Source organism: Thamnophis sirtalis, unplaced genomic scaffold, assembly GCF_051295495.1.
Source record: "Thamnophis sirtalis isolate CommonGarterSnake01/CBP01778 unplaced genomic scaffold, rThaSir2_p1.2 scaffold_4, whole genome shotgun sequence".
Classification (NCBI taxonomy): domain Eukaryota; kingdom Metazoa; phylum Chordata; class Lepidosauria; order Squamata; family Natricidae; genus Thamnophis; species Thamnophis sirtalis.
The window spans coordinates 81,483,944-81,509,075 of NW_028261384.1; the positions used below are offsets into that span (position 1 = coordinate 81,483,944).

At 35.4% G+C, this 25,132-nt stretch overlaps 1 protein-coding gene across 2 annotated transcripts in view; it reads left to right on the top strand.

Moving 5' to 3' along the window:
- ERP44 (endoplasmic reticulum protein 44) overlaps window positions 1-23,652 on the top strand; it is a 69,734-nt gene extending 46,082 nt beyond the window's left edge. For both annotated transcript variants that reach the window (XM_014052415.2, XM_087713186.1), the window contains 8 exons: window positions 2,658-2,842; window positions 3,773-3,888; window positions 4,701-4,758; window positions 12,594-12,710; window positions 15,976-16,087; window positions 16,580-16,721; window positions 19,533-19,635; window positions 21,516-23,652. In XM_014052415.2, the coding sequence (XP_013907890.1) occupies window positions 2,658-2,842; window positions 3,773-3,888; window positions 4,701-4,758; window positions 12,594-12,710; window positions 15,976-16,087; window positions 16,580-16,721; window positions 19,533-19,635; window positions 21,516-21,617 (935 nt within the window). In that variant the 3' untranslated portion in view covers window positions 21,618-23,652. The remainder of the gene's footprint in view (window positions 1-2,657; window positions 2,843-3,772; window positions 3,889-4,700; window positions 4,759-12,593; window positions 12,711-15,975; window positions 16,088-16,579; window positions 16,722-19,532; window positions 19,636-21,515) is intronic.
- The last annotated feature ends 1,480 nt before the right edge of the window (window positions 23,653-25,132 follow it).

Sequence of the window (25,132 nt, forward strand, 5' to 3'; positions counted from 1 at the left end):
GTGGTTCTCCTCTTACCTCTCTGACAGGTCGCAGTCAGTGTTGGTCGGGGGGCAGAGGCCGACCCCTAGGCCCCTCGAGTGTGGTGTGCCGCAGGGTTTGGTCCTGTCCCCCCTCCTATTTAACATCTACATGAAGCCGCTGAGTGAGATCATGCGACAGCACGGGGTAAAGTATCATCAATATGCTGATGATACTCAATTATATCTTTCTGCCCCTTGCCAGCTCAGTGAAGCGGTGGACATGATGTGCCGATGTCTGGAGGCTGTTAGGGTCTCAATGGGGGCGAACAAACTTGTGCTCAATCCCGATAAGATTGAGTGGCTTTGGATGTTGCCCCCGAAGGACTGTTTGGACAGTCCATCCTTAACCCTGGGGGGAGAAAATTTACGTCTCTCAGAGAGGGCTCGCAATTTGGGAGTCCTCCTGGATTCGCAGCGGAAATTGGAACATCATCTGTCGGCTGTGACCAGGGGGGCTTTTGCCCAAGTTCGTCTAGTGCACTAATTGTGGCCCTATTTGGATCGGGATGCGCTTCTAACGGTCACTCATGCCCTTGTCACCTCGAGGCTGGATTATTGTAACACGCTCTACATGGGGCTACCCTTGAAAAGCGTTCGGAGACTGCAGTTAGTTCAGAATGCGGCCGCACAGGTGATAGTGGGTGTGTCGAGGTACACCCACGTTACATCTATCCTCCGTGAGCTGCATTGGCTGCCTATTGGTCTCCGGACTCAATTCAAGGTGTTGGTTTTCACCTTTAAAGCCCTACATGGCTTAGGGCCAGGATACCTTTGAGACCGCCTGCTGACGCATACCTCCCAGCGACCATACAATGTCGGCTGGCGGGCCCTCGGAGGAGAGCCTTCTCGATGGCTGCTCTGACTCTTTGGAACCAGCTGCTCCCCCCCGGAAATCCAGACCATACCCACTCTGATGGCCTTCAGGAAAGCCGTAAAAACTTGGCTGTTCCGGCAGGCCTGGGGCTGTTGACCTCACTATTGAGGTCCGGCCCCGACTAGAATGAATTTGATGGATGATTGTTGTTTTAAATTGTATTGTTTTTATGTTTTTATATTTCGTTTGTAAGCCACCTGGAGTCCTTTGGGCGGCATATAAAAGTTTTAAATAAAATAAATAAATAAATAATTGTGCTTGTCTTTGAGATAGGTAGGCAAACATTGGTGATTTAGGTGCTCTAGGAGGTAGTCAAGGAAGATTTCCAGCCAGTCAGGGTTCCCACTGAACGTGACAGCCAAGGGAGGAGGTTCTATGTAGTGAGGTGGCAGCAACCAGTATCCCGAGTGCCACCCAGGCCCCAGGAGGGAAGAGAGCTTGATACCACGTGGGGCCATGGAGAAGGGGCTGCAGTGGCTGCCTAGCTGGACTGGTTGCTCCTACTGGCTGCAGGGGCCCATGAGTGGGCCCATGACTCACTGTCGTTGCTGTCATTGGCGAGGATTGGAAACTTCTCCAGGGACTTTTCCCTGCCATTGCAGCTCCCAGCTGTGCTGGAGTGGCTCGCTTTGGGCTTTTTCCTCACACCATCAGTTGAAATATTGGCACGGTTAAAGGTCAAACCAACACTGAATAATTCCTGTGTTTTTGGTATAATTAAAGAATAGATACTGGCTATTCCCCTTGTGTCATGTCAGCCAACCAAGCAGCTGATAAACTTCTCAGCACTCCCTAATGCCATTGCTAGGGCATGTTGATTTGGCCTTGGTTCTCAGGAGCCTTATTGTTGCTATGTCTGGCACATTGGAGGAAAACATTCTACATTCCATAAGTCTCTCCCCACCCTCCCCAAATAAGCATGGCAACTAAGACACGAAGCAAGAAAAATTATGGCTTTAGCTAGAGTCGTTTCAATAGTTGATACCCTATCTTGTTGACGTTAGAAAAAAAACCTATCTGTATTTTGTAATGGTGCCTTGAGGGGCCACAGAGAAAAAATAAGATCAGAAGATGGTCACAGGAGAAAAAAATGGTTGAGAAAATCTGTTCTAAAGGAGTTCTTTATCCAACAAATTTTATCATCATGCTTTGTAAAATAAGTAAAACCTTTAACTCTGTTTCTTAATACCATCAGTAATCTTATAAGAGGAAGACTAGAGCAAACATTTATGGGGATGTCTCAAAATACTTGCTATATCAGGAGAAAAGTAGCATCTTTTGTGTGTGCTACTTTAGAACACAAGGCTAGCACTGATGATTTGTTTGGGTAATGAAAAGTCTGTAAAAAAACAACCAACTTCAGAGAATACTAAGGACCTCTCAAAACTCTTCTCTTTCTATAATTGGCAAAAAGTTATTATTTTGGTATTCGGATCAATGCCTGGAGGTATGTTTTGAGAGCATTTTTTAATCATTATTTTGTTTTTAGTTCAAGCAAACAACTAAAAAATAGGAATGAATGAATTTTGAAGTGACCATGAAGAAAAAGTATGTACTGTACAAAAATAGAAGTTTTAACAGACTCGTTGCTTGTAAATAAGTGAAATTAAGGGTGCATAATGTAATTACTTCTGTGTTATCTTTCTTAAAAGATGGGAAATATAATTTTGATTTCTTTTAAATTGTATATAAATGTAAAGAAATGAAAACTATATAACACTTGAGTGTATATGTTTTCAAATGCATTGTAATTGTTTTTCAGCTGACATAGCTCAAAGATATAGAATAAGTAAATACCCAACCTTGAAGTTGTTCCGGAATGGAATGATGATGAAGAGAGAGTATCGAGGTCAGAGATCAGTGACAGCAATAGCAGATTATATCCGGCAGCAGAAAAGCAATCCAATTAGAGAAGTACTAAGCTTGGAAGAAATTAACTCTCTTGATGTGAGTTTGTGTGTATATATGTTGATTGCCATATATAAATCCATGTTAGCTGCTTAGCAAGTTATACTCATTTTCTCATTTAGTGAAGACTGTTTAGAAGTCTTATAACCACTATTATAATATTTTTAATATTTTAAACTTTTAAAATGTTTTTTTAAATTAATGTTAATTTTAATATCTTCCTTGGTAGCATTTCAAATATTGTAGGATAATTTTGGTTGTGTGATCTGCATTGCCATGAAAGCAAACTTATTATTAATCATATACTTGTAATGCCAAATTTTCTAAATGATTATAGTCATAGATGTGGACAGCCACCATGCAAAGTGGACAAGGGAATGGTTTAAGACAGAAACGAGTCAGATTTAAGTCTACCATCAATGATCAAACATAACCTTGAATCAATCACTCCCTATCTATCCAATTTACCTCCTCTCCCATGGGGAGAAAATAAAAGGAATATTAAATATGCCTTTTAAACAGTTATTATAATCTATCATGGGCTCCTGTAAATTAGAACAAATATGCAGCGAATCTTGAAGTTTTTGTGTGTTTCAAGCCCAAGAATATATTTGGATAAACATTTATCTACTGTTGTATAAATTCTGTAGTCACTCTTCTTCTTCATAAATAGAAATAGGTGATATCTTCTACACAGGCACATGTAAAACATTATTTTGATGAAAATATAGGTTCTTATTAAAAGTGGATATAATAACTTATTAATAATATTAATACCTTCAAGATTGTCTACATATTTTTTTTATTGCACGGGTGTACTTGAGATCCTGGACTATGATTCTATTATAATATTACATTTGATTTTAATAGACATCATCTGTTTGTATAAAGAACTATAGAATTTATGTAAATATTAATTTCTTTAAAGGGTGAGGTAGAATGTTATTATGTATGTTTTATGTGTTACAGCGCAATAAAAGAAACATTATTGGCTATTTTGAACAAAAAGACTCTGATAATTACAGGAACTTTGAAAGAGTAGCAAATGTTTTGCATGATGACTGTGTTTTCCTAGCTGCATTTGGGTAAGATTTTTAAATGTAAGAAGTAATTGCAATAGGTTAAATAACATTGTATTAGTTATTGAAAATATAACTTTTATCCTTGTGAATTAAAATATAATTTGAAAAGTTTTACATTTGCATCTTTTCTTTAACAATGCCGTGAAAGCAATTTTTAAAAATATATTTTTTAAATTTGGTCTTGAAACTACTCTCTCCATAAAACAGCAGCCCTATTAACCGTTAGTTTATCTTCCTTATACACATTCAAACTTGGGAAATCAGAGTAGGGAGCATAGAATTGAGAAGCTCCTATGTTTGTAGTAGCACAGTGGTTAGAATGCAGCACTCAGGCTAACTCACTGCTCACTGCATGAGTTTGATTCTGACCAGCTCAAGGTTGATTCAGCCTTCCATCCTTCAGAGGTAATTTGAAGACCCATATCATTGGGGCAATATGCTGACTTTGTAAATCACTTAGATTAGGCTGTAAAGCACTGTGAAGCAGTATATAAGTCTACATGCTATTGCTATGTTTTCAGATAGTAAATCAGAGTTTTAAACTATTTGCTGGTCTGTTCACTGCAGTTAGTGCTTAGAATGATAATCAAATTAGGATGTGTTATTTCAATAATTATATTCTTGTGCAGGGCAGAAAAAAATTAAAACCAAACAGTTTTGTTTTTGCCTTTGCTAATAAATAATTGCTAAAATAAATGATACTTTAGTATGATATCTGGGTTGAGCCCATTGACTAGAGATGTATTGCTATTCCAGTATTTATTTTCTTACTTCATATCCTAGAATAGTAAGAACAAAATTATTTTAATCCTTAGGTCTGTTTCCAAACCAGAAAGATTTAGTGGGGACAACATAATATATAAGCCAACAGGGGTAAGTTTGATTTTTTTCCCACCTTACCTATTAAATTTGATGAAATGTTTAAAATTAGTCCAAATCCATAAAATTATGCATACAGGTAGTCCTCAACTTATGACCACAATTAAGCCCAAAATGTATGTTGCTAAATAAGCAATGTGTGTTTCACCCCATTTTATGACTATTCTCACCACATTTGTTAACTGTGTCACTGCATTTGTTAAATTAGCAACACAGTTGTTAAGTAAATCTGGTTTTCCCATTGACTTTGCTTGTCAAAAGGTTACAAAAGATGATCACATGACCCAGGGACACTGCAACAGTCATAAATGTGAGTCATTTGTCAAGCATCCAAAAATAAATCACATGACCATGGTGATACAACAGTCGTAAGTGTGAAAAATGGTCGTAAGTCACTTTTTCAGTGCTGTTTTAACTTTGAACGGTTACTAAGCAAACTGTTGTAAGTTGAGGGCTATCTGAATATGATAGTAATAATTGTATTTCATTCTTCTAGAAATACAGGTTTAACTTGCTCAGATAGGTAGCATTAATCAGGCTCCCAAATAATTATTTATTATTTTATGTTTCATTTATATTTCTTCTTGATCTCTATACTTCATGGCTTTCTGCATCTATCCAAAGATTCACAAGAAAAGCCTTTATTACAGTATGGAGCAATAATTTTTACTGAAGTAGTCTTGATTTTTATATCTATTTAGTTTTTACTTCATTTCTATTTATTTCTTATTTTTATTATTTTATTAGCAGGTATTTTTCAGAGTATTTTTTAAATCTTGGGGTTCTGTATGGTTCTGAAGTCTTCCTTTTGGAAATACACTAATTAAGACAATACACTTGCCCATATAATAGAATTCTCTGGTCTTATCTGCTTACAGATAAGATAGTGGATACTTGAAGCATTTCCAGATTACTAAACTGAACAAATCTGTTTTTCCTTGTGGGCCCTTATTAATTGTCACTATATCAGACAATTTATTTAAAGTAGGACATGGCTTGTTACAATTTCATTCTAAATCAATTTATAAGTCTGATTCTGAACTGTAAATTGTATTTTTACATCTTTGGTCCTAACAATTGGATCCTAGAACTTAAAACTGGTATTAAAGTTTCTTGGAGTCATCACAGATTCTATAATTACACAATGTTCTTACACCAAGAGAATAGATCTCAGTCAAAAAAAAACCCCCTTCTTGAAGCATTCACTATGTAGTAGACTATGACATCACAGCATAAGTGATAGAGTTTTGAAAATCCAAAAACTGGTATCTTTTAAAAGATTTTTGATACTTTGCTTCAAGTCATAATCACGTTCTTAATAACATGTTAACTTCTCTGTAGCTTATAAACTTCCCTTATCGATCGAAGGATTTTTTGTGTAGTGCCAAATGTTCCTGTGATTCAATATTCACTTATTTTGTTGGCTAGCATTATGATTGAATTCTAGACCCTTCAATAAACTATCACCAGCTCTTTGATTTTGCTCTTTGAACAAAATTAAACCATATATATATATATGTATGTATGTATGTATGTATGTATGTATGTATGTATGTATGTATGTATGTATGTATATATATATATATAATGTGAAATTGGAAAAAAGTAATTTCCTCTTATTCTGTTTTCCATATAAACTCTAATTTACAACCCAAATATGTAGAATATGGTTTAGTCACAAACAGGTTTCTCCCAGAAAATCAGAAATGCAAAAACATATAAATACTTTTAAAAAACAGTCAGTTATTCAAACAAAATAGATACCTTTGCAAATATAACAAACCTCCTTTGCTCTAATTGTTAGGTATTTGCAAACTTTGAGACAATAAAATGCAATAGCTGGTAGATAAATAAGAAAAACAAGTTTCAATACAGTTCCCTCCCAAGGAAATTGCAATGTGGTTACAACATTAGGTGTGTACTGTAACAAAATGAAACATTCTGGAGAACTCTAAAACATTGTTTTCCTGATGGTAGCAAACTGATTTTCTGGGATGGATCAGCTTCTTTTTATTTAACTTCTAAACTAGAAGCAGCTTTTGCTCTGTGTAAAATCAATCTGTACAGGAGAAGATATACCTGGAATACCATGTAATGCTTCGTTGTTGAAAATTAACTCTGAAAACAACCAGACCATTTTTAGAATAACTATATTAGTTCCTGTACAAGGAATAAATATTCTATTTCCTGAATGGTGCATTTTCAACTATAACATCAGTAAATTCCTTGATAGTAATCTTCTCACTGACTCCTTTATTTTTAGAAGCTATGGTCTGCAGCATGTGTTTCTTTCTGAGAAGAGTAATAAACTTTATAACCATTAATAGGCTGAATATTAAATTAAATTAAAATTGTAAAATTATTGTTTTCCTATCAACAATTTCTGATAATCTCTATTCCCTGGCAAAGACAACTAATCACATCTGACACCAATCTCATCTTCCTTACTATAACATAAAAAAACAAAACGTGTCAAAGAGCCATCTAGTTTAATCCTTTGTGTCATTCAGTGTCTACCCTGATATATTAGGGAATCATAAAATAACAGAATAATAAAATTGGAAGGGGCCTTGGAGGTCTTCTAGTCCAACTTTCTGCTCAAGTAGGAGTCCCTATACCAGTGATGGTGAACCTATGGCACGCATGCCACAGATGGCATGTGGAGCCATTTCTCAGGGCACACAAGGCGCCCTGTTAGCTGGCCTGCGTGCTGGCCAGCTGAGTTTACCCTTTTTTAAAGCCATTTTTCACCCTCCCCAGCTCCAGAGACTTTATAGGAGCCTGGGGAGGGCGAAAAGAGCTTCCCCCGCTCCCTTCCAGAGGCCCTTCAGAGGCTTCATGAGCTTCCCTGAAGCCTCCGGAGCACAAAAAACCCGACCCTATGGGCAAACCGGACGTTTGGGACGGACATCCTGTTTGCTTGGAGGAGGATCGTTTTGATTGCTCCAAAGGCTTCAGGGAAGCCTCCTGAAGGTCCCTGAAGCCTCTGGAGGGCTTCCGGGGGGGGGCAAGGGAGGCTGATTTCGCCCTCTTCAGGCTCCTATAAAACCTCTGGAACCTGGGGTGGGCGAAAAAAGCATGCAAAAAATGGGGGGAATGCCTGTAGTGCGCACATACATTATGGTTGCGGCATGCCCACACACGACCCCCTGCACTCCCCCCACTTATGGCACGCGAGCCAAAAAAGGTTCGCCATCGCTGCCCTATACCATTTCAGACAAATAGTTGTCCAAACTCTTAAAAACCTCTAGTGATGGAGAATCCACAACTTCTGAAGGCAAGTCATTCCACTGATTAATTGTTCTAACTGTCAGAAAATTTTCTTTTTAGTTCTAAGCTGGTTCTTTCTTGAATTAGTTTCTATCCATTGCTTCTTCTTCTACCTTCAGGTGCTTTGAAAAATAGGTTGACTCCCTCGTCTTTGTAGTAGCCCTTCAATTTTGGAACACTGCTATCATGTCCCCCCAGTCCTTTTTTTCATTAAACTAGACATACCTAATTCCTGCAACCATTCTTCATATAAACCATTTTCATATGTTTGCTCCCCTAATCATCTTTCCTGCTCTTCCCTTCACTCTTTTTAGAGTCCTCAACCTCTTTTTTATATTGTTATGACCAAAACTGGGTACAATATTGCAAGTGTGGTCTTACCAGGGCATTATACTCTTCATGTGATCTTGCTTCTAAAACCAGGAAGGCAGTAGGGTTTTCTTGCATTGCTTCTTGCAGTTGATGTTTAAGTTGTGTATTTGATTCCAGAAAAAAAGTGCAATAGTGAATAACACTATCATTTGTCGATTTCTCTCAGTCTCTTTTTAAAATGCTGAATTCTGCTCCAACCCACCTAACATTCCATGAGAGCCTAAAGACTTAATTCTGCCAGTTGGTTTGGGACTCTAAAAGAGGGGCTTCTTGTTGGAGGTGGCTGATAGAATAATATCAGATCCTAGCTTCCCCCCTGCTCATCTTATTCCCTCCTTCCCCTCCTTTAACTTTTGCATTTTTTATTTTTATAGTTTGCATTAAATTATTAGATGTATTTTTAGTATTGTAAGTTGACTAGAGTTACCATGGGGTAAGATGGACATCTAGTATTTTTTTAATAAGTAAATAAAAATATTTTTTATAAAAATTTCAACAGGATGGGAGCAAATTCCACAATTTTATTAAATAGTTATTGAATAAATTAATACTTCTTTTTAATGACCTTGAAGATCTTGATTTAAAGTCATTGTTTCTTGCAATCCTGACTTGACTTTACTGAAAAATTTGATTTACGTTAAATTTAAATTTCTCATTTTTAATTCCAGGATGATTTAAAATTAATTAAAATGCACTCCCATTGTGAAATCCTAAAGGAAAATCATTCCTTTTTACTTATTTTATTTAAAAAATAGTTTCTAGTTCATGAGCACATGACTATTGAATTTCCTTACGTACCTTTTGTTAGAGGCTATGTAAAAGAAAATAAATTTAATAAATAATAATAAGATGAAATAAATAAAAGCTGATGTATACAGTGCCTATTAACCATTTCTGTCTGCCTGATAAACAATGCTTGAAAAAACTTGCAGAAAGATAGGACCTCTGTTGCTGATCTGTCTGACCGTAACTGCTATTTTGAAAAAAGGTGTAGCATACAACCTAAAATAGCTTAAGTTTTAGTTATACAGCTGTGCCTAGTTTTAATACATTTAATATTTAAGTTAATAGCAGCTTAGTAATAAAATATTTCTAGTTCAATTGAACTAGGATAACATTATAAAAGGATAAAACTTAATTTCAACTACAAAAATGCAGACCTGGTCAATTTCCTTGCCAACTTAGAATACATAATGAAAAAATAACAAACTTGACCAGGGAACAGAGAATCATTCCTAATATCCAACAAAACAGACAAGACAGAACACTTCATCAAGAGAAGAAGAAGACATTGAAGAAACTGAGAAAAGATAGAGACATTGTCATCCTACCAGCAGACCTAAGCAGACTAACTGTGGTAATGGACAAAACTGATTACATCAAGAAAACAGAAAATTTACTTAATGACACCTACCAGGTAATCAACAAAGACCCAACAAAACAATTAGAGAATGGAATAAGAAACATCTTGATAAAAATGGAAAAAGAAAACCAAGTAACTAACTTCAACAGAAATAAAACTTTTACTACCACAAAACTCCACTACACCCATATTCTATGGACTTCCCAAAATACACAAAAATTAAATTCTTCTCCGCCCCATAGTGGTATTACCTGGTGCACCAACCTACAAACTAAAAAAAGCTTTAAGAAAAAGACTTCACGTCTCATCAACAATTCAACTTATTCTATGAGCAATTCTTTCAATTAATTAAAAACATCAAAAGAAATTAAAAAGAAATAATGTCTCATTTGATGTGACTGCATTATTCACATCTATCAATATTGACCTGGGCAAGCAAACTATCTATGATCTACAGATAGAAAATCAAAGCCGTAACAAAAAATGCCTAAAGAACACTCCATATCCACCGACACTATGGAGTTATGCCTCATAACACACTTTAAATTCAATGGCAAAATCTATCAACAAATACAAGGCCTGCCTATGGGATTACCTATATTTGGCCTAATAGCAGAAGCAATAATGCAGAAACTTGAATGCAGCATCCTGCCAACCATCTAGCCAATGTTTTGGGTACATTACGTGGATGACACTTTTGCCATCCTCATCTGCATTGGACTAGAAGAGACACATCATATACTCAACAAGGTATTTACTGGGATCAATTTTACATGTCAGGAAGAAAAAGAAAGAATCCCCTTCCTAGATATTGACATAAGGAGACAAGAGAATGGCGAACTAACATGCATATACTGAAAATCCACACACACAGACCAAATTCTAAATTTCACAAGCAACTACCCCACTGCACACAAGAAGAGCTGAATCCAGACCCTTTTCAAACAAACCAAAACACACTGCAGCACTGAGCCATTAAAAAAAAGCAGAAGAGAAACATCTTTTCAATGTTTTCCTTCACAATGGCTATCCCAAAAATTTCATAATACCGATCCTTGTCATCCAAACCCTGACAAAATACACAGCCAACCACAACACAAAAACAAGTCCTACCATACATCAAAGGAACATACAAAATGGCTCCCAGAATACTTCAATTCCTAGGAATAATGATAGCTCACAAACTCACATTTATGCTCAAAAAGAGCTATTTAAAGTCAAAGGCAAACTACAAAAGAAAGACAACAGCAACATAGTATTCAGTTGCAACGATTGTAACCAATTCTATGTGGGACAAACAAAGGCAGTTGAAAACAAGAGTTGATGAACATTAAGTAGCAGTTAAACTGCATGACCAGAAATCCCTGATCTCACACCACATTAATAATAAACAACACCAGTTAGATTGGGAAGGAACAAAAATCATTGGCCATGCTAGCACTCCCCACACACTGTGATTTTGTTCAAACCTGGTATTCTTACAAAGGAGCAATTAACAAGCATATTGATGCAACATGAATATTTCAGAAACCAGACCATTCGAACAACCAATCAACAATCAGCTGCTCACAATTTAAATATAGCTCTAAACTATATTGATCAACTGACTACACTGGTACACAAGACATCTGTAAGCTAAAGAGGAATAGGACAAGAAAATTCTAATGATGGTGTTACCTAGTCTGGTAACGAAACATTCAGTAACTAAATTGAAACAAGCTTGGAGAGCAAACCACTGCCAAAATTTAAAACCTGACCTACAAGTATTTTCTATTATTTCATTAGTTTGTGCCCAAATTGGGAAAGTATTAATTCACATCTCTTCAATGCAAATCAGATAATTATTTATGCTTAGGCATACCTAGATGGCCCAGTCTCAGTCACTCAGATAATTAGCTAACAATTAAGAATGTCATCCAGAAAGTCCCCTATACTTTTTCTTAGCTTATTTTTGGGGATTTTAGAAATTTGCATTTTGGCATGAAGGCTTCAGAAGAAACTAAATTAAAGCACAATGACCCCCATGCCAATTTACTTCTGTTTCCTAATTATTTCCATTTTCAGATAATCTTCCATTATATTTAATCTCTGGATGGATATAGTGAAAATCAGTTCAATTATTCGATTTCTTGAACAATTATTGTTTAAAAGTATCTTGATAGTATTTATTTATTCAATTTATATCACTATCCATCTATCTGAGAAATACTGGATGGTGAACAAAATAAAAGCATAACATTAAAGCCAAAATGAAACAAAATGAAGATCACTGTAGAATTTTACTTATCATATACATTCATGCCAGATGTCCAATAACAAACATCCCCCTGTATTTTGGTGTTTACTTCTATAGCAATCTTTTTTTTTTCTTTCAAAAAAGCAAAATGAAGAATTTGCAATATGTTACAATAATATCAATGTTTAATTTATAAATCAAACCTTGCCAAATAAATTTATATTTGGCATCATTTAAAGAAGGCTAGATTTCAGTGCTCATGTTTCTAAATAGTATGATACGGTGAACCTTTCTGCCATCTGTTATAGTGTGTTGGTGTTAACTATGAGTGATGCTGTGAGTTTTCAAGCCACTGAAATAATGCTACTGACTGTTGCTGACCGTAGTATGGAAGCATTTTGTACTGGGCTGCTACAGCCACAAAAGTTTCTAACAAAACACCATATAGTACCTTGTGATATGGCCTCTTAGTTATACTTTGTTTGTCAAATTTAGATACTGCCTAACTTACCTTTGGGGATTATAATATCAATTATACTATTTCTTCTATGTTAATTTATGCTTAATTTTAAAATCATGTTTTAACAGGAAAATGCTCCAGATATGGTTTACTTGGGTTCTATGACTAATTTTGACTTGGCTTATGCATGGACTCAGGACAAATGTGTTCCTCTTGTTCGTGAAATTACATTTGAAAATGGAGAGGTAAAGACTATCTGGTTATTCAGGCCTTTTATTGAAGGATAAATGGTTATAAATGAAATTAATTTAGTTCAAGATTAAGTGTCAAATGCCTTTCATTACTTTATAAAGCAACTTTAATCCTTTAGGAGGATAAACCAAACCTAGAATTTTTAACCAAAGCACTATAAAAAAAAAGTGCCACCGACAGATAAACTAATTCTCAAACATTTTGTATATTTTTTTTCACTATATCCTGAATGACTTTTCATATTTTGTATCAATTAAGCATAGTCTACCACGACAGATTTGATTTTAAATTTTCACAATTGGCTTAACCATTGGTGGCATATTTTTCAAAAAAAAATTGATTTATCTGTGCATATATACTAATACTATAGAAATATATTACTGAATACTCACAGATATGCCCATCCATGGACAAATCAAACCCAATCTTTGTGTATTTTGTAACCTAAAATTCTAAGTTTATCCACACTTATAGAGTATTTATGCATTCCCAGAATATCCTTCCCTGCCTAAGTTGTCAACTACTAAAAATTACAGTGTGAGCTTCAAAATAGAAAATTCCTTCTCAGAAGTAGGTAGATAAAAGTATTAAGCAATATGATGATGATGATCTCTATGATGATGTTTGTTATACCTGGAAATCCAGTGTGGATGCTTGTTACCCATACAGATAGAAATGCTGCTTTAGATATGTTTGAGCAGCAGTGTAAATGCTGAACAAAATGCAGAAATCTAAATGCTCTTTATTTGCTTTTTACAATGTAAAAGATATCTGCCAGTTGTGATTATTTTTTAGTATTTTTCAGAATTTAAGACATCAAAAACATATTTCTTTTTGTATCTGATATTCTATATTTCTCTTTGTTACTCCAATCTTTCATTTCTGTGAGAGGGGGGGAAATCAAGCAATTTGTGTAAGCAATCTCCCCCCTTGCAACATAGAGAAATCAGAGAGGTCAACTTATGCTGACTGTAATGGTGATTACATGGCTAAGGACACTAAAAAATTGTGAATTCCTGAATTGGTAAAGGTGTGTCGTCCGTCGTCCCCCCCAGACTGTCATAAATTTGAGTTCTCACTGGATTAGGCATTCTATAAGTGAGAACGACAAGAATTTGGGGGACCAATTTGAATTTTTTTTTTTCATTTGAGAAGGGATTTATGAGTGGGTAGGAAGATGATATTCCTATTGCCTATGCATTTTGAGAAATCTGTACAGGTAATCCTCAATGTAACAACTATAATTGGAACTGGGAATTCAGCCATAAGTTGTAAGTCATTATGGCTATAAATGAAGGCACCTATGTAACCAGAAATAATTTCATGCTTTTGTTTTGTGATGGTCATTAGGGGAATCCATTCATTTAAATGGCCAATTATGTTGGAAACTGGAAGAAATAATCACAAATCACAGTCATGTGACTGTGGAACACTGGCAGACCTACACAACATACAGTTACACAACTGTGGAGTGTGTGTGTGAGACCACTAATGATGGCCAGAATGCCCCTACAAGCCATAAAGCACCCTTTCCGTAGCCATCATAACTTTAAAGAGTGGTTCCTAGTTCACACCTTCCTCACACAGCCATTGCTTGATCTACCTGCCCAATTTCCCACTTTTCCTTTTTAGAGAAAGTGGTAGAAAAGTTAGTTGCTTGGCAGCTTCAGTGGGTTCTAGATGAAGTGGATTATTTGAATCCCTTTCAGTCAGTATTCTGCCCCAGTTATGGGACAGAAACAGCATTTGTCGCACTTGTGGATGATCTTTGGCGAGAGCAGGATTGGAGTAGTGAAACCATCCTTGCTCTCCTTGATCTCTCAGCAGCCTTCAATAGCATCAACTATGGTTGTACCCAAGTAATGCTGTTGTTGCCATCTTACAGTGCCTGGAGGCTATTGGGGCCTGGATGGGCTTTGGCTGAACCCTGGTAAGACCAAATGGCTTTTGATGCATGAAGCTTCAATATCCAGGACTTTAAACCAATTCTGGATGGGATTGCATTATCTTGGACAGACCCAGTCTTCCGGGATTGGGCAGCCTAGAAATTTAACAAATAAAATAAATAAATAAATAAATAAATTTTGGTGATTCTCTTAGACTTGCAACTCCAGCTCAAGAGCAGAGGGCAGTTGCAGCTAGGAGAGATTTTACACAACTTTGGGTTGTGTACCAATTGTGGTCTTTCCTGGATCAAGAATCCAGTGTTCAGTCATTCAAGCCCTGGTTACCCCAGCTTGTACTACTGCAATGTATCTACATGGGGCTATATTTCAATAGCATTCAGAAACTTTAACTAGTGCAGTGTGGTGGCATGAGCAATCTTTGCAGCTCCTAGAGTGTTGTTCTGAGAGTTTCACTGGCTGCCATTTTGCTTCCATGTGCAATTCAAGGTGTTGGTTATTACCTATAAAGATCTGCATGGCATGGGTCCAGGTTACTTGAAGAACTATCTCATTCCTGTTTGAGGAGCCCCATTGGTACTGGCAGAGGAGGCATGCTTCAGATCCTGTTAGTCAAGGAATTGACTGTCCAGGAGAAGAGCCTTCTTTGTTGCATCCCCACCCCTTTACAACATCTTGCTCTGTGAGGTGAGACTGGCTTACGCTCTTCTGACCTTTTGCATGAGCCTGAAGACCTGGCTCTGTCAGTTGGCTTGGTGATCTAATGGGAGAGTACCACACTAGAGGTTGATCAACTAACAGCAGCTCCCACTTCCTCTCCCCCCTCCCCCCAGTACATTCTGCTCTCTTCCTCTCTATCTTTGAATATAAAGAGTGTAACGTGTTTAAGTTATTATTTGTATTTTTATTGCAAATTTACTGTGATTTTATACATTACATTTACATATACATTTATGGTTTGGTTTTGATATTGTAAGCCGCCCAGAGTCACCTTGCAACGAGATGGGTAAAAACAATTTAATAAATGAATAAAATGACTGGTTGTAGGTTGAGGATTACTTCTATACGAAATAGGATATATAGTTTTGCTTTTTTGAGGGAATTAACATTAAGCATTAATAAATATATAGAATTATTTTTGTTCAATCCTTTCAGGAATTTTTAATTAATTGTTTATTTCTTTTGAATTATTGAGCATAACAACTTTTAATTAAATTGGTGAGATACTGTAATAATTTCTGATTTATCAGTTGTAATGTAATTCCTTATTAAAAGTGTATGAGTACACAGCTAAAACATTAACTAAAAACTAGTAGAAAACTGATAGTCTATTAATATTTTTCTTTTTACATAGGAATTGACAGAAGAGGGTCTTCCTTTCCTTATACTCTTTCATATGAAAGATGATACAGAAAGTTTAGAAAGGTTCCAGCAGGAAGTTGCACGGCAGTTAATAAGTGAAAAAGGTAGATGTTTGCTGAAATTATGTATATATATAGATATATATATAGATAGATAGATATACATATATTGTATTATGTCTTATAATTAATTGAATTAGGTGTTAGGCTAAGTTGGCAAAATCGTTAGCTTTCTCTAATGCACAAGAATGATTATTGATATTGTGTTTTCTTATTAGTATAATATTACAGCTTAATACTCTTACTACTGAAAAAAATAAAGTTTATTCTTGTGCACATTTTTTTGGGAAAGTCAGTTAACTTTTTAAAAGTTCTCTGAAGAGCTAGTTCTAAATCAATCTATACTCCTAAAATTGTTTTTCCTGAAACAGCATCTTTAGCCTATTTATGTTAATACAAAATGATCTTATTAACACCTTTTGTATATTCAAAATACTTTTACCCCAAGCTAGATATTTACATATATTGTGGTAATTTACCTATATGTACTTATATTACATTCTCTAAAAATCCTAAAATTTGCTTCTGAATTTCAAGGTACAATAAACTTTTTACATGCTGATTGCGACAAGTTCAGACATCCTTTGCTCCACATTCAGAAGAGTCCAGCAGATTGTCCTGTTATTGCTATTGATAGTTTTAGACATATGTATGTTTTTTCAGACTTCAGTGATTTGGCGTGAGTACATGTTTCCTTTCATCTTGATCATATAAAGTTAGAAAGGAAGGGAGAGGGTAAAAACCTTTTTGTATTGAGTTGTATCATAAAAATTAGTCTCGAAAATTTTTCGTAGAAAGATTTCCTTGGAGTAAAGTTTTGGAAGATTTGGTTATAGTTGGGATTTGGGCAGAATTACTGCATACTTATTTACATACACTGCTTACATACTTCAGCTCATCCTTACTACTTTTAAGGAGAGGAAGTAAGTAAATGTGGATAGTAATAATTAAACTAACTTTTATGGAATTATTTATTGATTTATGGGATTTATCTCTACTGCAATAAAGGAGATTCTCAGCAACTTCAATACAAAGTAATAAAATGTCTACTCTAAAATTAAAAACATAGCATACAAATGTTAACATGAGTAGCGCTGTGATTGATGGTATCAATTCATGTTTTAAATACTTTATGAGAAGCTTAATTTTAACAGTTTACAGAAAGCCAACCCTGCAGGGTAAATCAAATTCCTAGGGGCAGACTGTTGCTAAGTGCAGACACTTCAATTGTAAAACAGTGCTTGTGAGCCTCACTCCTTTCACTTTATAAAAATGTGTAACCATTACAAGGTTCTTCCAGGTCGTATGTTGAGGATAATCTGTTTGTTTATTTGTTTCATTATATTTATATAGCTACCCATCTCACAAAACATGATTCTGCGCAGCGTACAATAAAAACAAGCCATAAAATAAATATTATTTTTAAAATTCTGTAATTAAAAACAAAAATCAATATTATTCTTAACAGAAATTGTAATAGAAGGTTTGATGTTTTGACAATGTAGCCACCTCACCTCAAGAGTATTGCTTAGAATGCAGTACTGAAGGCTAACTCTGCATTCCCACTGCCCACTGGGAACCAATTCTGACTGATTCAAGGTTGACTCAGCCTTCCATTTTTCTGAGGTTGGTAAAATGAAGATCCAGATTATTGGGGGCAATATGCTGACATTGTAAATTGTTTAGAGAGGACTGTAAAGCCCTGTGAAGTGATATATAAGTCTACTTAATATTGCTAATGCTAATTGGCCGTTTCCTGAAGATAATCAAACTTATTGACCCAACCATGTTTTGAGGGACTTCTGGAAAGATGTTACGCATGGAGCCATTCTCACAAGAGGAGGGAGCATGTTAGAAATGGCCTGCCTCCTGGATTCCCCAGTTATAATTCTTTTGTACACAAGACCCATAACATACCTCTTCTGCCAGACCTGGTGGGATGGGATGATGTATTTGGGGAGCTAGGTGAAGGTGAGTCGGTTATCAGACATCTTAAATGTGATCACAAAGGGGATAAAATATGAGATGTTTCAAAAGCAGAAACATTTTACAGGCCATAAAGCCTCTGTTTCAGACCTGGGATAATTTTAAAGTCTAAAAAAACGGTCGTAAGTCTTGGATTTACTTGTACTGTACATTAACTATGGAAAACAATTCTGCATTCATCTGCAAATGAACATATCAATCCAGCATTGTGCTCAGTCATGTCAGTCCACCATTGTTCTTGAGTTGCAGAGGAGAATCACTTTAAGCTGCTCCCAATTCCCCACCTTTAGTCTCTCAAAGCATATGCCATTGCATCTGAAATATTCTATCTTCGTAGTTATTTTTCTAAGCAGATTTTCCAAACAAAGCAGTAGATAGAAGCAGCTACCCTATTTAGTTTGCAAGAATGGCTTCAAGGCTTTACAGAAGAAAAATTTAAAGTTATAGATAATTTCTGGAAGTTGGTGCTGAGCTTTGAGTATGCCATTTCCTATTTAAAATTATTTAGAAAACAAACAAACACTGAAGCAGGAAGGTTTACACACACCAAAGAAGTGTTTGTGGATAGATTTGATAATTTGTTTAATTAATTCCTGTTTCTACATACTTAATATACTAGTTGAGGTTTTTTTAATTCTTGGAATTCTGGTAGTTCCAATTTTATCTTCATATAGTCTTTGGTATGTGGGAAAATAAATCATCTCAGAAGAAATTTAAATTGATGTACTTTTAGCATTCATTTCTGTGCCTGCAATTACTTAAGCAGGAGAGCTTTCAGAAATGTTTTTATCAATATAACTTACAGATAGTCATTTGTATTTATAAACTCTGCATTTGGCACCTACTGTTCTCTGCAGTATTGTGGTGAGCAGGGGGTTGAAGGTAGCAGGCAGTGAAATTATTGGGCAGCTCAGCTCTATGGGGATTAATGAAGTGGCAAAAAGCTTGCTGTGCTTTCAGGCAATTGCAAAAAAAAGAGAGAGAGAGAGAGATAGTAACCTTAAAATATCTTGAATGTGTTAAATAGGGTTAATATGATTTAAGTAAGATTCATATTTTTTTATTTAGATTTTGAGCTAATCTCTTGAAATCAGGGTAAAGCCTCCTATCTTCTGCTTAAGCTTCCCCTTGCAGGGGAATACTGAATTTCCTCTATTTGCCTGCTTTTAAATAACTTGTAAATTAAAAGTGATATTGAGATATAAAGAATGTTGGCTTAATTTACTTGTCAATGTTTAAAGAAAGTCATCCTTAAAGTTGCTCTTTATCTTGGTATCTTAGCATGCACTGCATTTTATTATTGCAATCATTTTTAATTGAGCCTAGGATAGGCTTCATTATTTATGTGCCAGCTACTATACCTCTTAAGATGATCATGGGATTGACTTTGGACTGAGATGATTTGATGATTCTGATATCTTTATTGTATGGCACTTTGAGTTGAATCTTATGCTATCTAAGGTGCATTGTTTAATATTGCTTAAAATGTGATATATCATTTCAGTGTTCCTGGTAAACTCAAGCAATTTGTACTAGATTTGCACTCTGGAAAATTGCACAGAGAGTTTCATCATGGTCCGGATCCAACAGATGTAGCACCTGGTCAGGTAAGAAAGAAAGCAATACAGTACATCTGCATTAAGAGAAAATTGGAATTTTGCAATGTGCAAATTTCTCCAAGAAAGCTTGAGCATCACCACCAAAGCGCAATCCTCAAGCGTTTTGGCAGTGAGAAAGGCCCAGAAGAGTGCACACGGCTCTTCGGGCCTCCTTTATTTATCACTGAAGCCATCCTCAAGCGGTTCCTTGGTGAAAAAGGAGGCTCCAAAGGGCATGCACGATCCGCCAGACTTTCCTTTTTCATCACTGAAGCCATCCTCAAACAGTTTAGTGGCAAGAAAGGAGGCCCAGAAAACTGCATGCTCTTCTGGGCCTCCTTTCTCACTGTCGAACTGATTGAGGAAGGCTTTGGCTATGAAAAAGGAGGGAGCAGGCAAAGAAACAGGCTGGAGAGGTGACAGATCTTCATCAGGTAAGTGAGCCAGCACAGCAGGATGGGAGGGAGCAATTGTGGAGACCCCAGGGGAGGGAGAATGAAATATCTTTGTGTGGAGGAGGCCTTGGGTGATCTGAAGCAGGTGGCTTGTTCCATTACTAGGCTCACCATGGCCTTCCCCACCCCGAGATACCTCACGCGCACTTAATGAGCCGCTCATTTGATTAGCGAATGCGTGGGTGAAAGGAGGAAGTGATTGCATTCAAGCTATGAGATTCACTCCTACAAATCCTCAGGTTATGAATGGAATGGACAGATTCCATTACATTCGTAACTCGAAGACTATCTGTATAACAAACTGGATGGGGTGTTTTGTTCTTTTATTCTTTTGCTCTAGTTTCTTTTTCTGCTTATAACCATCTGTATGTCATGTTAGTTGTTCAACATCCACCTGGATTTCAAAAAGATGGATGTTAATAAACTCAGAGCAATGTTAAATTGGATTCCCTGACAGGAGAACTAATGGGAAAAATAAAAACAGCATAAGAAACTCATGCTGGTCACATAAAATGTTCAGTGAAATCTGAAAACAAAAAGGGAACTCAGGGAATTAGGAAGGAAAAGTTAGCAACTGGTGTCAGAAAAGCTAAAAGAATACCTATAAAAAAACCAAAATGAATCTACCAGAATATTCAAATAAAAGAAATTTAAAGATTCCAGATACTATCTGCTCAGTGAATAAGGTAAAAGACCAATTGGAGAAAAGGAAAAGATAGTATTAATCAAGCCCTATTTTGGCTCTTGTCTTTTCCAATAAAAGGGCATTATTCCATGAGACAGTTGTAAAAAGTATGGTTGAAATTTGTACTTTTATGTCATTGTTATGTCTCTTGGATGTGTGGAGATACAAATATCCTGCAGAGAAAGAATATGCCTACTACTCTTCAGTTCATTAAACTAATGTAAGGATAGACATGTGTTGGATTTCTAATTCAAGTCCAGATCCAGTTATTAGCCTTTTGCACTATCTACCATATGGCTACGGTAGTCCGAGCCCACTGTACATCTATACCTGGATCTGTTGTACCTACTCAGAACTGAGTCTGTAATAAATTTGAATGTTTTATTGTCAAATGTTCTCTGTTCAAAACAGGCATGATAGTACACTTGTTTCCGAACAAATTCAGGGAGGGTCCCCCCTCCCAACTACCTTGAAAGTACAGAAAAGGGCTTTTGTAAAGATGAGCTCCTTTTGTGTTTAAATGGAATTCACATACCTTCTCTGAAACTCTTTCTGCATCCTGCTATCCTGAGTATTATATGTAGCAAGCAATGTAGGAAGCATCAGAGAAGGTGACTTGCCTGAGATAAGAACTTGTTGGACTGGCTTACACTTAGCAACATTATTATTTTGGTACCGTAACTAATTGGTACTGGGAATCTTTTATTACTTGTTTATCATTTGTTCTAAAAGACTCTTATTCTTTTCAGCCACTCCAGGACATAGTAAGCAGCCCACCAGAGAGTTCATTTCAGAAGCTAGCACCTAGTGGACATAGGTACACCTTATTGCGGGAAAAAGATGAACTCTGAAGACTTGAAAACGACGTTCAGTCAGCAGTTGTAACTCCTGTGGGGTGGAAATAGGAAACCTATATTTTCTTAAATTCTGTTTGTTTTATTTTGAATAATATCTTGTTTTTCTGTGCTCCCTGGGGTTTGTAAATATGTGTGGGTCACTTTTGGACAGCATCTTTCCAAAGTTTTTCTTGCTGCAAATTGATGTAAAACTTTTTTAAACAAATGAAAGTGTTGTCAATATCAGCAACATGCTGTTAACTTGCACTATCCAATTAAACAGGACTTCTAGTTTTTCATTGGTGTAATCTGGTGGTATGACTGTCTTATCTTTTTCCTCAAGTGAACATAATTTTGTTAATTTGCTATTGAAGGAATATCCTGAATACTTGGGTGGGGAATAAATTGCAATTTTACAGAATTTGTGTGATGCTACCTCACTTACTTTTACCATACAATTCATTTTAAAGTGGGAATGAAATGGAAAAGGTGTTCAGTGGGGCTTATTCTCATTTGTTGAAGTATTTGTGGCAATGATGGAAATTTGTTAAACGCACATCTTTTAGCTTAAAAAGCATAATCCCAATAAATAGATTTTGGGGGAGTCGCTCCTCACATCCCTTTTATTAGAACTATCCATTTATTTCTTTTTAAGCAGTTATTAACCTAACCTAATGTTCTCTTTATTCCATGATTCTTTATTTAACTCTAATTATGAATACTCATATGATGAAGTAATAATTGATAGAAATACCACTGTCTGCAAAACAACATTTTTGTCATTTATATATAGATGCATAATAACATTTTAATGTTCAAAACATTTTGAAACTTTAATAGAAAGCATTAGAAAAAAATTATTAGAAGGATCTTTTTAAAGTCCAGAAGGTGGCAGCATGTGGAAAAATGATCTTGTTAATATTTGAATGGTAGACCACCAAGAAATTCCAAGACTATAGTTAGCCTGGAAAATTGGAAAATACAAGTGGAAGAAAACAATTTCCACATTATCATATTGTTACCGATAAAAATATGTGGTAATGGAACCACACTCAATTTTTACAATTTTAAATATAATGATGTTGTTATTGAGTCCTTGGTGTACTCTGAGCTTGGTTGTTACTTTGCAGACATTTCATTACCCATCTAGGTAACATCATTAGTGCTAGGAAATGTACAGAATGTGAATGGAGTGGGGCAAACCTACTCTTGTCTACAGGCCAACAACAAAGTTTAGAGAGCACCAATTACTTTACAGTTCAGTCTTATGCTACATATATTCTATTCTGTTATTGTTATATTAATTACTTGTTTAATAAAATTTTGAATTTTCAGACTTTATTTAGAACAAAATTGCAGTTGTAATCAGTCTTCAGTATGTATGTTGTATTGGGTAAAACCTTGTTGATGAGGCAGAGGCCGATCAGAATGTCTAAAAGTAAAAGAATCTTGAGGTTTTTAAAGAGTATGTAATCCTGAAACCCAGTCCTAATTTATACTACACAGTCAATAAATATCTAAGTTTGTTCCTATTTTCAAGATCAAAGTGTTATCCTAGAATACATGAAATTACTATAGTTCCTTCACAATTAAATAGATTTGAACTACTGATAGTTGTGGATTTCCATAATACAGGGCTAAAATGCTGTTCCTTAATACAGATTGTTTTCAAATAAATCAGATTCATTCTAATATTTTGAATTGACATATTTCTTCAATTACAGCATGCTTTTACTTGTTGTACCAGTGTTCATGTGTTAAAATGTATGGTAATAAATAATTATTAGCATTTTTCAACCATTTCCTTCATGCAAACTGTTAAATATGAAATAATTTGAAGAACACAATTCTTGCTCAGTAGGTAACACTGCAATTACCAGTGCCACTGTGTGCATGCTCCAAATAATGTCTATGAGACACCCAGATTTTTTAAAATTCAAATTTTAGCCTTTTAAAATATTTTTTAGTTTTGATTCTGACTGTAACTTACAAGTTGTGAACTACTAATACCCATGCAGTTAATTATTGAATAAAAAAAGAAAAAGTTGGACTCTGGAAACCTTTCTTCTCCCCCCCCCCCCTTCAAGAGATCACAATGTTTTTTTATTTTTACATTTGCTAAAAAAAAAAGTGAGCAATAAACTCTTCATTTAATATTAATACAAAAGTAGAATAAAGAACAATCTGGTGAATAAGTGGCATACATCCTTTATTTACATGTTTGTAAATAAATATATTCAAAGTCATACATTTTCTCTAATATTTATATCTCTTTTGTCTAACATGACATCATAGCCTAATTGGTAAAGTGCATCTTCTGCCCTTGAAATTACCCCTTCCACTTTGCAACAGAGTTATGTTTTTCATATCAGAGTTTTTATGTTGAAAAATACCAATGTTTTCAAATGTTAAATGACAGTGGGTGTCTAACTTCAATCTCCAAATTATTTTTATTCAGGCTGTTTTAGTTATCTCAAAGGTGCTTTTTCAATTGTGATGAAAATTGATAAAGCTTCTTAGATGACAAGCAAAACATTGTGTTCTTCCTCAAGGAAAAAAACAATCCATTTGCCTTTTGAAAAAGCACCTTTGGGACAATTATGACCTGGTTTATTGAGAATCTACACACACATGCTATCATAACTACTTTGCCTTTAGTTTTTTTTTGTAAGGACAATGAAAACCATATGGCTTGAATATAGTTTTGTGCATCAGAGAATGAGAATATCACCAGGTATCACTGGACCACTGTTGCCAATAAATACCCCTGCAAATAGCTTACGGTAAAGGATGTTAGAATGTCTAGTTCCGCACTACTCAAAGAACAGTTTTGTTTCAATTGGGAAAACTTAAATCGATCTCTCATTTGAAGTATTGTTAAAATATGTTTACAAATACTGAAAGAATTTTACTGAAGTTGGAATTCTTCTAAATATATAAGGAAGAATAATTGTTTGGCTTTAAATAGGTACCTCATTCTCGATAGAATATTACAAATTAATAGACAAATTATATTTTATTTGCTGCAGGATCTGTGCTGCCAAAGAATTCCATTAAAATAAAAGAAACAAGATCATAATAGTCCATAGAATGCAGTGTGTTTCATAAAACAAAATTTTATTGAAGACATTCTCTCTCCCTCCTTCCCACTCTCACTCTCTTCTCCCTCCCTCCCTTTTAATTGTAGAATATTTTTTGATAAACTTTGAGTTTGCAGAGATAAGGAAAGAATACTTGGCAATTTTCTAACTGATATGTTCCTTTTCTAAAATTTAAGTAATAGCTTGTTTGGAGCCTATTTCACATACAATGCTCCTTTGTAATGTAATTTATGTTTGACTTGGCATGATGCATAAATCTATCTTAGATAAATAATATGTATAAAAGCATGTTCTCTGATTATTTTAATTATGCAAACAATACAAGATGGTTTGAAGCATAGATATTTGATTGCTAAAGGCTAGCTGCTACTCTAAAGCAGATGGGGACAGGCAGGAACCTATACATGGCCCAAAGCTCCTTTCTTGCAA